We start from the raw sequence: 16871 nt of genomic DNA on the forward strand, positions 1-16871 counted from the left end.
ACTAGAAGTGGCTCCTTTCCTTAAAGGAAGAAAATGGGATTTTCTGTCTGTTTTATGGTCCAACAGGTGAAAAATCCTATGCAAGCACCAGTAAAAATCAAGAGAGAGCTGCTTTCTGTTCTTTATTTGTGACAGATTTATCCTGGTCACCTTTTAAAATCTGCACATTGCTGAATATTTCTGCAAATGACTGGCAACCCTCCCCAGTAAGCATTGTCCAGCACTGCTGAATAAAGGATGCTTTTGCTGTGCTTCTGATGGGGAAGTCGATGTGGTTTCACAATTGTGCACATCCATGCAATCTGCAGGTGGCTGAATGTAGTTATCATTTGGCTGACTTGCATCATTTTCCCTTGTCACTGAATTTCTGCCTTCTGTTGAAAGTCCATTTTGCAATAACAGCCACATGGTACAGTCATGCTGCGGAAGTGTACGCTCATGCCACATTAGCACTAAGTTTAATGCAACTGAAGACATGTTTTTGCTTTATTATTTATCTGTAACCTTTTGCAGGGCTGATGCATTTTAATGCAGGATGATACGGAGAGCTCTGCTAAATAAATGCATCTTTTTATCTCTGGTATTGAAGTTTTTCACTTTTAAATCATGGATTGTTGTATTTAACTGATCCTCTCAAGGCTTACTTGCTTATCTGTGTGTTTGAACTAGCTGTTCTGTACGAGGCATGTTGCCAGGTCAGAAACGGCTTTAGGTTTAACACAGCGCTGTTTCATAGCACTAAATCAAAGCCAGTGCCATGAGGGTCTCAAGACTCTGCTGGCAGCCTGGGAAACATGACGTGGCTTTACTGGAACTGACATAACGCAGGGCAGCTGACATGATTTAGAGATGGCTGGACGTGTTAGAGAGACAAACAGACACTACAACTAGCACGATGGCTTGAACAATGTATTGTAGTTTAGTTTGTTTTGATTTTGATTTCTTTTGATGATGAAATGGTAACACAAAAATGCATAGAACAAGTCTTCAGGGCTCAGAGAAGTTAAAAAGAGGCATCTCAGCAGCTTATGATTTTATGATTTTCTTATGATACAAAATTGTGAGAATAATGACCAGAAATAAGAATAATGATAATAAAAGTATTGATTTATTTATGTGAAAATTGGAATAGAGTGACCGTAGTAGTAATAATAATAATAATAGCTATTATCATTATCCATATTGTTGTTGTTTTTGTTCAAACCAGCAACAAATTAATGAGATTTTATTAAAACCAAGCACTGTATTCCCACTTTTTTTCAAGTTACTTACACTGAACTACCATAATCAGCAAAACACAAAAATCTTTAATGTTCTGTCAGTCTATTTAATTTTCCTTTTCACTTCTAATCCTTCGTATAACCACAGTTTGTCCTTTGTGTTTCCCAGGGTATTTTCTCCGTTACCAACCCCCACACAGACATCTTCCTGCTGGCCCGAGTGGAAAAAGTTTTACAGAACGGCATCACCCATTGTGCTGAGCCCTACATTAAGACCTCCGACATCAGCAAGGTCTGGTGCTCAATAACAAACACACGCTTCAGGAGAACTGTAAAAACCGTTCGTAGTCATGACGTCTCTCTACTAGAATAGAGTGTTGCATAACACCAACAAGCTGGCTGCTGTGTCTGGGATGCATTTTAACGGCAAATGTCAGTCTGACGTGGGAAATAAAAGTATTGTAGAAAAGTGTGGTGGCTGTTAAAGGGATAGTTCACCCAAAAATGAAAATTCGGTCATCATTTACTCACCCTCGTGTCGTTCCAAACCTGTATGAGTTGTTTTGTTATGTTGAACATAGAAGATTTTTTGAAGATTGCTGGTAATCAAACAGTTGGTGGTTGCCATTGACTTCCATAGCAGAAAAAAATACTATGAAAGTCAATGGGAACCACCAACTGTTCGAGTAAATGATGACAGAATTTACATTTTTGGGTGAACCATCCCTTTAAGTAATGTCTTGGGCCTGAATTGTCTTTTGTTAGTTCAAATTGAAACCAGAATGTTCTGTATAATGTTTCCATGCCTTTTTTATGTGTCTGTTTCTCAGACGGTACAGAAAGTCCTGAAGGCTGCCAAGCAGACGTGTCAGCGGCTGGGCCAGTACCGGATGCCCTTCGCTTGGGCTGCCAAGTAAGACACAGAAACTCCCTTAATGGAATAGTAAGGCTTAAATGATCTATGTTTTACTGTACCTCAAGTAGAAGTACGTGTCCTTCAAACTGGAATGTCACAGTCAGTACTCTTTGGAAATTGCTTTAGTAAATATTTGGGTGATGTGTAAGTGTTTTAAAGTTCAAGGATATGTGTGTTGTGTGTCTTCAGACAGGTGTTCAAAGATTCCCAAGGCAGTTTAGACACTGAGGGGAAGTTCTCTCCGCTCTACCGCCAAGACAGTAGCAAGATATCCACTGAAGACCTCATCAAACTGCTGACAGATCTCAAGAAGTGAGTGATAATGTTTACTAGTGTGATTTTGCCCAATAAGAAATTTTCCTGGCCTGTAACAACAATCCTCCATACAGTCGTAGTCCTAATTTGATCCAGAACCCACACACTGAACTTAAATCAGAAAGAAGTGATGAGAATGGTGTAAAAGCCTTTAAGAGTAAACTTGTCACTAAATTGTTGGTGTGAACGATGTGTTCCACTTGGCAAAATCTCCGTCATCCACTATGAATGTACTTATTTGTTAGTCGCTTTATTGCTTTATGAATGTTTTGAAGAGACTTTTTTTGTTCGTAGACCAGAGAAGAGCAAACTGCAGATAATCCCTGGACAAATTAACATCACTGTTGAGTGTGTACCTCCAGACTTATCAAGTAAGTTCGTTTGCCTGTTATTTTAATTCCTTTGGCTTTTAATATTTGATAACACCTCTTTCTAAATCTATAATGCGTAGACTTTTTTAAATTCTCAGTTACAATTTATTTAAAGGCACATTTTAAGCATATGATGCAATTTGTAACACATAGAAACAAATTCCATTTATAAGTGAACGGTTTTTGATCATTGTTTGGAACACTGAGAGCATGGTTGCACCAAATGATGTCACTTCCTGGGTGACAGTTTTATGGAATGTGGAGTGTTCCATTTTTTTGTAATGGGGAAAATCATGCAATGTCAAATAAACATGCTTCTGTCAAATATTAACTAATTAAATAATAATTAACATTTTTTTTAATTTTTTAGTGAATATCTGTTTAAAAGACTGTATCACTGGAATGTGACTTTAATAGTTGGATACAATCTGTATTAGGAATACAGTCTTTTTAGAAACATAGGAAACATAATAAATTTCTTATAGAAACATAGCTTCTGTTTCCAGATGAACAGAACACAACATGAGAGTTAACATATAACGTATGATATTTAATGTATAACCTTTCTCTTCTCAGATTCCGTCACATCCTTTTATATTCCTGTGAAGCCGTTTGAAGAGCAGTGCGAGAGGGTGTTCGTGGAAGTGGAGGAGTTTGTCCCACAAGAGGCCAGATACAACCACCCATTCACCATCTACAAGAACCATCTCTACATCTATCCCCAGCAGCTCAAATACGACAATCAGAAGACATTTGCCAAGGTGAGACTCCCCACACTTCCCAAAGCTCATTCTGGGAAGCTGTGGATGGTGGAGCAACAACAAGCTCCATCGAGCTGTAACAATGTCTGCCGACGTGCTTTCAGACATAAGGCTCTACGAAAAGCCCCAGGGATTTTATTCATAATCAATTGACTAAAGATCCTATCTGTAATTAAACAGACTTCAGGGTTAATTGTGTCCTGGAAAGCTCATACTACTGGCAGTTTGCCCTGTTACTCTCCAACTTCTAAATTAGAGAGGCTACCAAACATATTTTTTTTATATATATATATAATTTATTTCTTCTAATGTATGCAATGCAGTCTGATACAGCATCTGTTTTTTTCTTCCAGGCTCGAAACATTGCAGTTTGTGTTCAGTTCAAGGATTCTGATGATGAAGGAGTTGCCCCGTTGAAGGTGACCTTATACGTTTTTTCTGTGTGTGGCACTAGTTTTATTCCAGCTGTTTTTTAATATTTAATAATTGGTGACATGTTATGTGTAATTGATGAAATACTATTTGCTTTTAGTGCATCTACGGCAAGCCAGGGGATCCACTTTTCACCACCAGTGCTTTTGCTGCAGTTTTGCATCACAATCAGTCCCCAGAGTTTTATGATGAGGTGAGAGCCGTATATTATCATGAAGTGTTATTCTTTTGAACAACTGCACTGCACCACAATAGCTCACCTTGAATAATCTGTATAAATCTATCAAGCGTATTATTATAATTTTTAATCAGCAAAACGAATATTATTGTTGAACCATGTAATTTGTATGTCTGAAGACACAGTTCACAAAGTATGAACGCAGCCCTAAATTATTATTGAAATGATCTAAAACGATTACATTTAGTTTCTGAACATTTGATCAGACTGAGGCTTAAACAGCACAAAGCACATCCAGGATATGAATATCCTGTTAGGCTTCACCGGACCCTCAGGGCCAACTTATTAAAGACAGATTGTTTGTTCAGTCGATGAATGAGTCACAAGACATGAGCATAGACAGTATGCACAGACATAGCCTGCATCTATTTGATAACTTGCTGGATCGAGTCTAATGATGTCATCAGCTGGTGAGCCTTAAAGGAGAAAAGACATCTGTGATGTACTCTTGAAACGAATCACATTGACATGATTACACACTGAGTCATAATTAGGCATATAGAAAAACAGAAACTGGAAAAGATTTCACTAACGTTCAAATATTTTCATTTCTGTCACAGATTAAGATTGAGCTTCCTGTTCATGTCCACGAGAAGCATCATGTTCTCTTTACTTTCTACCACATAAGCTGTGAGCTTGGCAACAAAACCACCACTAAGAAACGGGATGGAGTGGAAACACTGGGTGAGTGTGTGCTTGTGTACTGCATACACTATAGACTTTCACAATATTCTTAATAAATGCCTTTGTGTGCATAAGAGGCTTCTTTCAAAAATCTTACTGACAGCATACCATCGAATGGTTGTGTGTGTGTGTGTGTGTGTGTAAGGAATATACCTTTAACTCTTGCTCTCTACAGTGGGTTACTCCTGGGCTCCTTTATTGAAGGATGGCAGAATGCAGTCCTCAGAGCTACAGCTTCCTGTGTCTGCTAATCTACCAGCCGGTTACATGTGTGACAAAAGCCAAGACTCAGAGAAGGTGAAATCTAACTTTCAGCAAAACTCACGCTGAAAAATCATTGTTTATTGGTTGGGTTGTTGACTGGTTGCTTGGTTAGGCTGGTGGGATTGATTGATTCGATTGGTTTTTTTTGCAGTGTTTTCAAAGCATCAAATGGGTGGAGAATGCCAAACCTTTATTTAAAGTGCGAGCATATGTAGCATCAACAATTTACACTCAGGTATGTTGGTCTGACCTAAGGATTGTTCAGACAAATTCCATTGTACTGAACAGAGAGTAATGACATGTTTTGTAAAACCAAAAGCATTAAATCTAGTAACCCTCGTCCTTCCAGGATTTGCACCTCCACAATTTCTTCAAGTATTGCCAGCTGATGAAGTCAACGTCACAGGGCAGTCCTGCTGAACTCGTCAAGTACCTAAAGGTTGAAAACCTAAGTGTTCTTTATTCCTCTGATGGCAAATCTGATTTCATCAGCCATTACTCAAGACTATTAGTGTCACATAACCTCTTTCATATTCCTGTCTCATTTCCAAGTGCCTACATGCAGTAGAGACTCAGGTCATCATTAAGTTCCTGCCGACGGTGCTCGTTCAGCTCTTTGAAGTCCTCACTATGCCAAGCAAAGAGAGTCAAGATATTGCTGTCAACTCCACACGGTGATTTACCACTTTATTTGTCTCCTCGGAAAGACAGAACTTCTGTATTACTGTTTTGTATGCAGACTGGCCAATGCATATTATATGATCTTTTTTTCATGCGATTTGAAGCGCGTGCCTCTGTTTTTCTCAGGGTAATCATTCACATAGTGTCTCAGTGTCACGAAGAGGGTCTGGAACATTACCTACGCATGTTTCTGAAGGTACAACATTAAGGCTTTCTGTTAAACCTGGCATTGCCATGTATTTGGTGATTGGAGGACCACATTCGACCATGTTAAAAGTCAGGTGCAAAAGCAATTTTAGTTTAAAAGATTAATAACTCAAGAATAATACAAAAGAAAACAAGTTACAAACTAATGAAGTACTTGCTAATTATTTGCAAACTATTATAGTATAATTAATTATTAGTCTAATAACCAATTAACAATTCCTTTCATAGATGCAAAATCCTCACCTTTCAGTGACAACTCACCAAATACATCACCTATGAGATTTTAGGTCAGCATTGCCGTCTTATCAGCCAATATTTTCTTAAAAAGCCTGCATAGCACTTCATCTTTCATTACATGGGATTTTGACCAAATATATTGAGATATTTTTATTAATTTGATCACAAAAATATTGATTTGTTGCAAATTTAAATATGCGACAGTGATATCACAATAACTGCTTAGCAAGAAGAGCTTAAATAAAGTGTAAATAAAACCAATATTTTATTTTGCAGTATGTGTTTCGGATCAACAACACAACTTCAGCAAGCTCTGTGTCCACACATGAAGTTTTGGCTACAGCAGTGACTGTGATCCTCAAACAAACTGCAGACTTCAACACCTGCAACAAACTCCTCAAGGTGACTCAACTTTTCGGTTATGGTGAATATGATCTACTCTTTTTGTGCAGCAGAGGGCGCTGTTGTGTTTATTGTCTATTATCTTTTTGATTTACCTCAGAATTGCGGTTTATTTTCCATGTCATTTATGAGGAATTGGTGGGTTGTCCTAAAAATACTACACCCAAATAATATGACTGTACCACTGGAACTTTCTCATTTTATTAAATTCAATGGAACCACCTCTTTTCAAATGTGACCCTCGACCATAAAAACCAGTCTTAAGTGGCTGGGGTATATTTTTAACAATAGGCAAAAAAACTTTGTATGGGTCAAAAATATATAGATTTTTCTTTTATGCCAAAAATCCTTAGGATATTAAGTAAAGATCAAGTTCCATGAAGGTATTTTGAAAATATCCTACCGTAAATATATCAAAACCTAAGTTTTGATTAGTAATATGCATTGCTAAGAATTCATTCGGACAACTTTAAAGGTGATTTTCGCAGTATTTAGATTTTTTTGCACCCTCAGATTCCAGATATTCAAATAGTTGTATCTCTGCCAAATATTGTCCGATCCATATCAACCTAACATTAATCGAAACCTCATTTATCCAGCTTTCAGATAATGTATGAATAAGGGTCAGTTCTCAAAATTGACCCTTATGACTGGTTTTGTGGTCACATATAGACTTTGTGTCTCCTTAAAGTCTTTACATAAACATTTCCAAGGACACATTTTTTGGGAATTCAGTTCTCAATGCTTTCTTAGAACTAGGTTTGAGGGAACTTGCTCTTACATAATTAAATAACAGAATACTGGTTTGACTTTGGCTGGTGTCAGAGATCGTATCGTAGTGTAGTAGAATAGTAAGTCCATTGTTTCAGCTAGACTTTGTTTTACTTTTGTGATTATGCTGTGGTATAGTGTATAAAATTCATATATAGTGGCACACATTCACATTCTTGTGATATCATATGGCATACACATTAATATTATTATAGTATTAATTTAGATGTAATGTTATATTTTTATTCAAAATGTTAATTTGTTTGTTCTTTGAAAGACATTGATGCTTTTATTTAGCAAGCAAAGATGCATTAAATAAATCACAAGTGACAGTAAAGACATTTATGTTACAAAAGAATTCTGTTCTTTTAAATAAATGCTGTTCTTTTGAATTTTCTATTTTCAAAAAAAAAAAGTATGTTTGACGATAAAGAGATTTTTTTTTGAGCACAGAATAAGCATATTAGAAATAAGGATCATGTGACACTGAAGACTGGCTGATGAAACAGCCTTTTGCATTACAAGAACATATTTTTTTATTTTAAATTTTGTTTAAATATTTTCTCTGTTTTTTACTGACCTCAGTCTTTTGAATGCTAATGTGTGTGTGTAATATGGCCTCAGTATCTATGTATATCTCAAGTGTTTATGTATTGGCACACATTTGTGATGTTCATCTGTGTTATTATTGTTATTAAATCCTGTTTCTTTCTATCTTGTCTTACAGTATTCATGGTTCTTCTTTGAGACCATGGCCAAGTCAATGGCACAATACCTCATGGACGGCAACAGAATGAAAGTTAGTATAATCCTTTCCCATGTTTTACACTTTAAAGTAATCTCAAAGAAACTTCAAAATCAATTAGAGGAATGTATAGGACATTCCTTTCCACTTTCTTTTCTTAGTTATCATCTTCGGTAAAGCATAGCTGGATGTAAATAATCCTGGGCTGTCGAGCAGGATGTTGCTTTCCACTTTTGGCTTTTGTAAATATCATGCAGTTAACTTCCTTGTTCTTCAGATGTGTGCATGATCAAGGTATCTGGGAAGAAACACACCCTTTAAACTCATAAACAAAGCTGCGCTGTACTGTACTATTGACACATGTTTGCCTTTTGCATGTACAATGAGTGCTTAACAGTTTCAGCTTTCTGTCAGTCCATCCCAAACATGTTCAGACCTATCTGACATGCCATTGCAGGGCTACAGACTAACATTTGAGAGCAGTGGCGCCAGCGCCACTAAGTTCTGCGGATGATGGCGCTGGGGGTGGTGTGTGGGGCTATTCAAAAAACAAAGATCATTTAATTAAAAAATAGCATTGTTTTGCATTAATAAGTGCAGTAACTAACAATATTTCATGCTTATTTCTTGTTTATTTTTCTTTAGTTTATTGTTTATACAGATTTGTCAGTAAAGCAGTAAGCTTGAGTTAAGATGCATACAGAATTACTTTTTATATACAGAGAATTTATATATTCCACTCTTATTAAATGTACCATTAATCTCACATATGGATCTGAGCACCTTCAGTGATTATGTGTGATTTTAGTAGCTAAATGTTGTGATCTTTCTTACTTCGTACACGAAAAAAAAAAAGACAAATCGTGACAAAATCTGATTTCTTGATGATTTGGAATTTTATAAAAGTTATTTTATAATTTCAAAATATAGAGAAAGAGTAGAAATGGATGACTAATAAGCCAATACATCCTCCTATGCTGCTGTCTACTGATTATAATTGTGATTTGATGTATTTTTTAAAATTTTTCGTAAGTGTGTGTTTACCACAAAGTATATTTTGTTCATCCCATCAAAAATAACATTCACACTGGATCATTTTAGAGCTTTAAAGTGCTGGAAATAGTCGCATCGGCAGAAAAAATGGTCCCAAAATGCCATTTGGTCACAGTCTGGGGCCCTGCATTGAATCCTTTTTGCATACCTGAATCTGTGACTCGTGTATGTCAGGCTGGTTTGTAAAGTCTGTTGTTCAAACATAACTTCAGCACAACAGATTGCATACACACACACAAAATGTTTTCTCAGTTGTTCAAATTGGACCTCCATGTGGTTCGATTATCTGAGCTATCCACAGCTGAAATGAAATCAGATAAAATCCTACATTACTTACAAATGACCATTTCCAACAATGTAGTACTCATAGCATTGCTATGTGACTGTTGATGATGTGAAACCACCTACTGTGCATTTCCTGCAGATGCCTCGAGCGCAGAGGTTTCCAGAATCGTTCCACCAAGCGCTGCAGTGCCTGCTGTTGTCAATCATGCCTCACATCACCATACGCTATGTGGAGATCCTAGAGGAGGCCCGCTGTGTCAACTTTAGCCTGGCCTGCTTCATCAAGGTGAGTATTTTAATAAGGTCAGGCCTAACTCTTTACAGCACAACTGTTAGACATGTCTTGAGCACAAACTAGCACTTAGATTCGTATTTAATATTTTATTTTAATCTTTATTTTTGCCATTTCAGTTTTATTTTTCAGTTTTATTGTTTGAATTGCATTGTCTACATGCTCTTTAAAAATGTGCACAAGTTGCACAAGTTGCATAATCTTTTAACCTTATTTTAATATTTAATTTTTTATAAAAATTTTTTAAAATATTTTAACCTTTCAAGTGCCATTCACTATAATAATTAAACTGAAGAGAGAAAAGTTTGTAGAATGGAGAAAAAAAATACTGATCTTAACCTTCACCTCTTCAATCTCCTGGAGCAAAAACCCCACGATCAGTGATTTTATCTAATTGTATCTAGTAATAGCTATTATTTGAAGTGTTTCAACATTTGGGCTTGGTCACCAGAAGCGTGTGTTATGATGTAAATGTTTTTGTATATATACTGATAGCAGTAGTCACTACTGTATCTGTCATTAGGTCAAGCTTAATTCGACTACATGTCTGGCCTACGTTGAAGACTTTGAAGCAAACTTAAACCTGCTCCTCTTTCTCCTCACTGTCAAACAAATTTGATTGTTCATATATAGTATGTCTAATGTTTAATTGCACTTCACTCTTGATTATTGTTTTATTGTTTTATTATTGTTTTTATTTTTTTTACATAAACTCATTGTGTGGCATTACATTGTTGTGATTGCAACTCTCCTCTTGCACAGCGCTGCCTTACGTTCATGAACCGAGGATTTGCTTTCAGCTTGATAAATGATTATATGTGTGGTTTCAGCCTGAAAGATCCAAAGGTAGGCAACAGTTCAACATGCATTACATGCTCAAAGCAATACAACTTACATTTATTCAGTAGGTTATTAATATTAATTGGTATACGTTTTCTTTTTTCAACACAGTGGTTTTCAAGGAAACATTAGAGAGTTTAAGATGTTTACAGTTCAGTTCTGCTATAAAGTACAATGACTTTACTTTTCTTCGAATATAATAGTCTCACACTAAAACCATGTCAAATCTGAAATCATTTTAACAATATTTAACCTATTTAATCTCTGAAAACAGGTAAAGTATAACAATGATTTTAGTGTTCTTAATTTCTCTTTCTTGAAACAATTGGTATGAAGAAATTCCTTTCTGTAGGTTTTGATTCTTCGGAGATCTTCTTCTCTGTGTGGTCTTTCATAACAGACATCCAGATAATGGGTGTGACATGTAGGTTTTTTGCAGAAAAGCTTCTCTGAGCTCATCTTCTGTGCTGTTGATATCACAAGAGTTTTATTGTGGAATATCATCTCATAAGATCATGTATGACTCATTTTGACTTGCAAATTCTATGTGCCACAGCCTGTCTAGAATCAGAATCAGAATGACAAGAGCTTTATTACCAAGTTTGTTTACACACAAAAGAAATTTGACTTGACGACAGGAGCTTCCAGTGTAGAAGAAAGCACAAAGATAGTGCAGACATGCATAGGAATAATACAGTAGGGATGTAATATAACACTGATAAAAAAGAAAGCCTAAATAATGTACTATATATACAGAAATAGAAGTATAGGAAAAAAATGAATTGTTTAGAAAAATGTACAGGTATGTTATTAGTGTACAGATATGTTATTTACAAAGTGTGCAGTTTAATATAAATATGTCAGATAACTATATTAATGTTATGGACCGTGTATAATTATGATGGTTAATTGTTAACAGTTGACAGTCTCTGGAGATGTAAAGATCTTGGAGGATGGGCAGAGGGGCACCAATTATCCTTTCAGCAGTATTAACTGTCCATTCTAGTCTCTTGATGTCTGATTTGGTAGCTGAACCAAACCAGACAGTTATGGATGAACACAGGACAGACTCAATGATGGCAGACCAGAACTGTTTCAGCAGCACCTGTGGCAGGTTGATTTTCCTCAGCTGGCGAAGGAAGTACAACTTTTTTGCAATGGAGTCTATTATACGACTCGGCTCGGGATGTCTTAGTACGATACGGCACGGCTCGACTCGGTTTGCATTTTCACTGCAGTTAGTATCACTTTAGAGGGGGATTATTCAAAAGTCGTTATTGTTGCGCCGCCACTCCTGCCACGACTGGATCCGCTCCTTTGCTATCAATGAAAGGAACATCTCTACTTTCTCAACAGACAAAGAAACAGCCATTTTAGGGTTGTTAAAAAAGGTGCGCTTGTTCAAAACAGTTGTGTTCGATCCTTCACTGGCTCTACTGATTTAAATCTCGCGGTTCTGTTGTGTTTGTGTCACAACTTCAGTGATGCAGGGAATGAAGGTAGTGGTAGTGTGGGTAAGGTAGTGATCCTTGGAATCGTTCACTTGGAACCTCAACCGAGGTGGTACTAAAAAAGTACCAGGTACTGTTCCCAGTGGAAAACCCCCCTAAAGTGAACCGTACCGTGCCGTAGCATGCAGTGGAAAAGCGCCATATGTGAGTGTCCCACCTCATGTCCTGAGAAATGGTGGTGCCCAGGAACCTGAATGACTCCACTGCAGTCATAGTGCTGTTCATGATGGTGAGTGGGGGTAGAGCACAGGGGTTGCTCCTGAAGTCCACTATCATAGGGCTTAAAGTTGCTTACCATTTTGAATATCAGCAGTAATGTAAATAACTTTAATCATTTTAAGCGGTTCATGTTGTTATGAATATATTTGCATATTAGAATGATTGGGAAAGGTCATGTAACATTTAAACCGCCTTCTGTCTTCTGTCTGTTTTCATCACTTTTGCTTTAATTCTCTGCACTGAATCGTTCACTAAGCTGAACATCCAATCATAGCTCTCATAGCTCTCACTCTCACCGACGGCTCCTTTATGAGGCCAGTGACTGTAGTGTCATCTGCGAACTTCAGGAGCTTGACAGAGGTGTCCTTTGAAGTGCAGTCATTCGTGTAGAGAGAGAAAAGCAGTGGGCAGAGCACAGATCCCTGGGGGTCGCCAGTGCTGATGGTGATAGTCCTGGATGTGAGTTTGCACAGCCTCACTAGCTGCTGCTTGTCTGTCAGGAAGCTGGTGATCCACTGACAGATAGAGGTGGGCATGGAGAGCTGTAAGAGTTTGTCTGAGAAAAGTTCGGGCATGATGGTATTAAAGGCCACACTGAAGTCCACAAATAGGATCCTTGCGTAATTCCCAGGTCTGTTGAGATGTTGCAGGATGTAATGAAATCCCATGTTGTCTGCATCATCCACAGACCTGCTTGCTCTGTTGTTAAACTGGAGAGGATCCAGCAAGAGTCCAGATGTCCTTCAGGTAGGCCAGGACCAGTCTCTTAAGTGACTCCATGACCACAGACGTGAGATCGACAGGTCTGTAATCATTAAGTCCAGTGATTTTGGGCTTTTTGGGGACCAGAACGATGGTGGAGCGTTTGAAGCAGCAGGGAACTTCACACAGCTCCAGTGATCTGTTGAAAATCTGTGTGAAGATGGGGTCCAGTTGGTCAGCACACTTTTAAACAGAGAGCAGACTTTTAAACAGGCAGGTGAAACACCATCTGGACCTGAAGCTTTTCTAGATTTCTGCTTCCTGAAGACCCGGTTCACGTCCTCCTCATAGAGCTTTAGCGCAGGTTGAAAGGTGGGTTAGGGATGGGGGTTGCAGGGGTTGCATGTAATGTGAACCTGAAAACCTAGCTATACAAGGATTTAAGTGTCACGAAATGGGGCGTGATGACGGTCAAGCTTAACATATAATTTTAGGCATGAATCACCCTAAACACTGGATTTGACAAGTTTTGACAGGTTGAAAGGTGGGTTAGGGATGGGGGTTGCAGGGGTGGTAAGTCAGTGTCTGAAATGCAGATCAAAGTGAATGTGGGGTGGGGGGGAGCTGAATATCCTTTTCAAATTTGCAGTAAAACACATTCAGATCGTCATCCAGTTGTTAATTCTCCGCAGACTGTGGGGTGGTGTTTTGTACATAGTGATGTTCCTCAGACCAGTCCATACTGATGCTGGATCATTTGCTGAAAGCTCTTTTCTCAGCCTTTCCGGGGGTATTTTAAAAAAAAATTTTTTATAGCCAATCTGATCTCCTATCTAGACTGCAAAGCTGGGAAAACACAAGCAAATGAAGTATTTTCATTATGCACTGTAAAAATGATGGTTGATAATCTAAAAAATGTCAGGCATGCACGATATAAATAATGCATATAATTCGATTTTTATAATTTTTTTCAGTATAAATTTATATTGGATGTTTAATTGTGCATGCTTATTTCCACCTGTGATTACATTTAGATTACCTTAGCTGACCTTTAGATAAAAGACATAAACATAAAAATTGTTACATTTAATTCATGCTGTACATTGCAATGTTGTAATGCCTAAATTCACTTGTAGAATTTGAAATAATTCATTACAATTAAACAAAATATTATATCATGGGCGTTTGATATTGGTTATCGCCAATAACAGTTTTGATATTATACTTCCTAATTTGTTATCACTGTAACTGTTCCTTAATAACAAGAGTTGCTGTCTCTGTTGCTGAACTCGGACATGAATTAAAACATGAACGTAGCTTGTCAGAACTTGTACAGATACGCTTTTGCAGTAAATCTGTTTTATCTCTGAATCAGTTTCTCCAACATCTCACTTATCACTTTTTTATGCAATGTCTACAGGTGCTTACAGAGATGAAGTTTGATTTCCTCATGACGGTTTGCAACCATGAGCACTACATTCCTCTAAACCTGCCCATGGCATTTGGCCGAACTAAGTTGCAGCGAGTCCAGGGTAGGTCTCTTCACCCTGTCTATCTTTCCATGGCTCTTCTTGCCCTCATCCTCCCCTCCAACCCAGTCTAACAACTTCACCACTTTAAGATCTGCTAGCAGCACCATTCCTTACGCCATGTAACGTCAACCTGAAAACCTAGCTATACAAGGATTTAAGTGTCACGAAATGGGGCGTGATGACGGTCAAGCTTAACATATAATTTTAGGCATGAATCACCCTAAACACTGGATTTGACAAGTTCAGGTGTAATTAATTTAATGGCTGTCATGAGTTTTAGAAAAGAATAAAAAACAGACTCTTTTTCCTGAAATGTTCAGTGAGTCAGTGTTGAGTGTCTCCTCTTTAACAAGTTCAAATGAAGTTCAGATAAAATTACCTCTTATTCTTTTCATTTAGACCCAGGATAAGCTTTAACGTAATACACATATGTGCACTGTAAAGGATGAATACTGTTTACAGTATGTACACTACCTTTCTGAAGTTTGGCATCAGTATGGATTTTTTATGGTTTTGAAATATCACCGTGCTGTATTTATTAAATCAAAATACTGCAAAAATGGTAATGTTGTGAAATATTTTCAATGGTTTCTATGTTTATATATTTTGGCTAAGATGACGTTTTAGTGGTTCATTTTCAATGACGTTTTAGTGGCTTTTTCATCATTCCTAGTTTCTAGTGGCCTGAACCGCAAAAGATATGATTTTCACTGCTGATGCTTGTCATTGATCAATCAGAGATAAATCACTGCATTTGGCTTTTATGTAGTCAAAAGACATAGTGGAAAAATATCATATTCACTGTGATTTTCCTGTAGTTTGTGAAACTAATATACATATTCACATAGAGATGCAAACATATATTTATATAAAAGGAGTTAAAAACAACAAAAAAAAGTTCACTTATTTGATCAAATTGCAGGAAAAACAGTGATGAGGCCCGGTGTGAAATATGTGACCCTGGACCACAAAACCAGTCTTAAGTTTAACTAAGTATGAGTAGGTAAGTTATTTCATCATCTGAAAGCTGAATAAATAAGCTTTCCATTGGTGTATGGTTTGTTAGGATATGACAATATTTGACCGTGATACAACTATTTGAAAATCTGGAATTCAATATCGCCTTTAAAGTTGTCCTTTAAGTTCTTAGCAATGCATATTAATAATCAAAAATTAAGTCTTGATATATTTACAGTAGGAAATTTACAAAATATCTGTATATATCTATATGTATAATTTTGGACCATGCTTAAGACTGGTTTTGTGCTCCAGGGTCACATATTATTAGAAAACAGTTACTTTATATTGCACACAGCCACACACCCTCACAGCTTCACTCCCACCACTGATAATGGCAATCCTGCATGATTGCTTCCTTTATTCATTATTTCAGATTTTATTTCGTATGCGGCGGAGTGTTTCGGTGTCGTAGGTAGGTGATGCCGACCCAAACGCATTTCCAGTCGTCAGATAATCATCCTGATGACCTCACTAATTGCCTTGCTTTGCTCCTGCATCACTCATCAATCGCTGTCGAACTGCATTTGACACTTCAGGTTGAGGCCTTTGCTTTTTCTGTCACCAAGCATAACACATTTGCTTTGCTCTTATTCAATGAGTAAATGTGTATTGTCAGAGGATTTTTAAATGATTTTACAAAACAAATGAAAAGGGCAGTGTTTTCACACTACCTGAGATGTTTGTTGCTGTAATGAAGCGTATCCTATATTTGTCTGTCTTGTCCTGTCCTCACTTGCTCTTTTTTTCTATGTAATATACTACACATAGAGAACGAGTGCGGAAACATCTTGTGTGCATTTTTTATAATCATATTTATATTGCTGTTGTTGTACAGAAAAATGTGGGGAAATGTGTCTGTTCTGTTTTCTGTTCAGATGACAGTGAATTAAAAAGTAATTGTTCAGCCAAAAATAATTTTTCAAGACGTTTCATCATTTACTCACCTTCACGTTTTACCAAAACTAAATATTTTTTTTCAGTATTTCAGTAGCATTTTACATTCATTGAGTGTTCACAGTGATCTAAGCTCCAAACGTGACAGAAAACATTGTAGACGTAGTTCAGGTGACAAATACTGCCTTTCAAAAGTTTAAGGATTCAAAAGAAATCTCTTCTGCCCACCGATGTTGCATTTATTTGATCACAGTAATATTTTGAAATATTGTAATTCAT

General features: G+C 37.1%; 1 protein-coding gene across 2 annotated transcripts in view; it reads left to right on the forward strand.

Moving 5' to 3' along the window:
* dock11 (dedicator of cytokinesis 11) overlaps nucleotides 1-16871 on the forward strand; it is a 68443-nt gene that overhangs the window by 17603 nt on the left and 33969 nt on the right. The window contains exons 13-31 of one of the 2 annotated variants that reach the window (XM_059525889.1): nucleotides 1390-1512; nucleotides 2051-2133; nucleotides 2326-2448; nucleotides 2746-2822; nucleotides 3399-3583; nucleotides 3937-4002; nucleotides 4116-4208; nucleotides 4814-4937; nucleotides 5113-5234; nucleotides 5353-5436; nucleotides 5551-5640; nucleotides 5754-5875; nucleotides 6009-6078; nucleotides 6603-6728; nucleotides 8227-8298; nucleotides 9722-9868; nucleotides 10637-10720; nucleotides 14567-14678; nucleotides 16072-16110. In XM_059525889.1, coding sequence (XP_059381872.1) covers nucleotides 1390-1512; nucleotides 2051-2133; nucleotides 2326-2448; nucleotides 2746-2822; nucleotides 3399-3583; nucleotides 3937-4002; nucleotides 4116-4208; nucleotides 4814-4937; nucleotides 5113-5234; nucleotides 5353-5436; nucleotides 5551-5640; nucleotides 5754-5875; nucleotides 6009-6078; nucleotides 6603-6728; nucleotides 8227-8298; nucleotides 9722-9868; nucleotides 10637-10720; nucleotides 14567-14678; nucleotides 16072-16110 — 1942 coding nt within the window. The remainder of the gene's footprint in view (nucleotides 1-1389; nucleotides 1513-2050; nucleotides 2134-2325; nucleotides 2449-2745; nucleotides 2823-3398; nucleotides 3584-3936; nucleotides 4003-4115; nucleotides 4209-4813; nucleotides 4938-5112; nucleotides 5235-5352; nucleotides 5437-5550; nucleotides 5641-5753; nucleotides 5876-6008; nucleotides 6079-6602; nucleotides 6729-8226; nucleotides 8299-9721; nucleotides 9869-10636; nucleotides 10721-14566; nucleotides 14679-16071; nucleotides 16111-16871) is intronic. The other variant, XM_059525900.1, reaches the window with a different exon arrangement.

This window comes from Carassius carassius, chromosome 3, assembly GCF_963082965.1.
Source record: "Carassius carassius chromosome 3, fCarCar2.1, whole genome shotgun sequence".
Classification (NCBI taxonomy): Eukaryota; Metazoa; Chordata; class Actinopteri; order Cypriniformes; family Cyprinidae; genus Carassius; species Carassius carassius.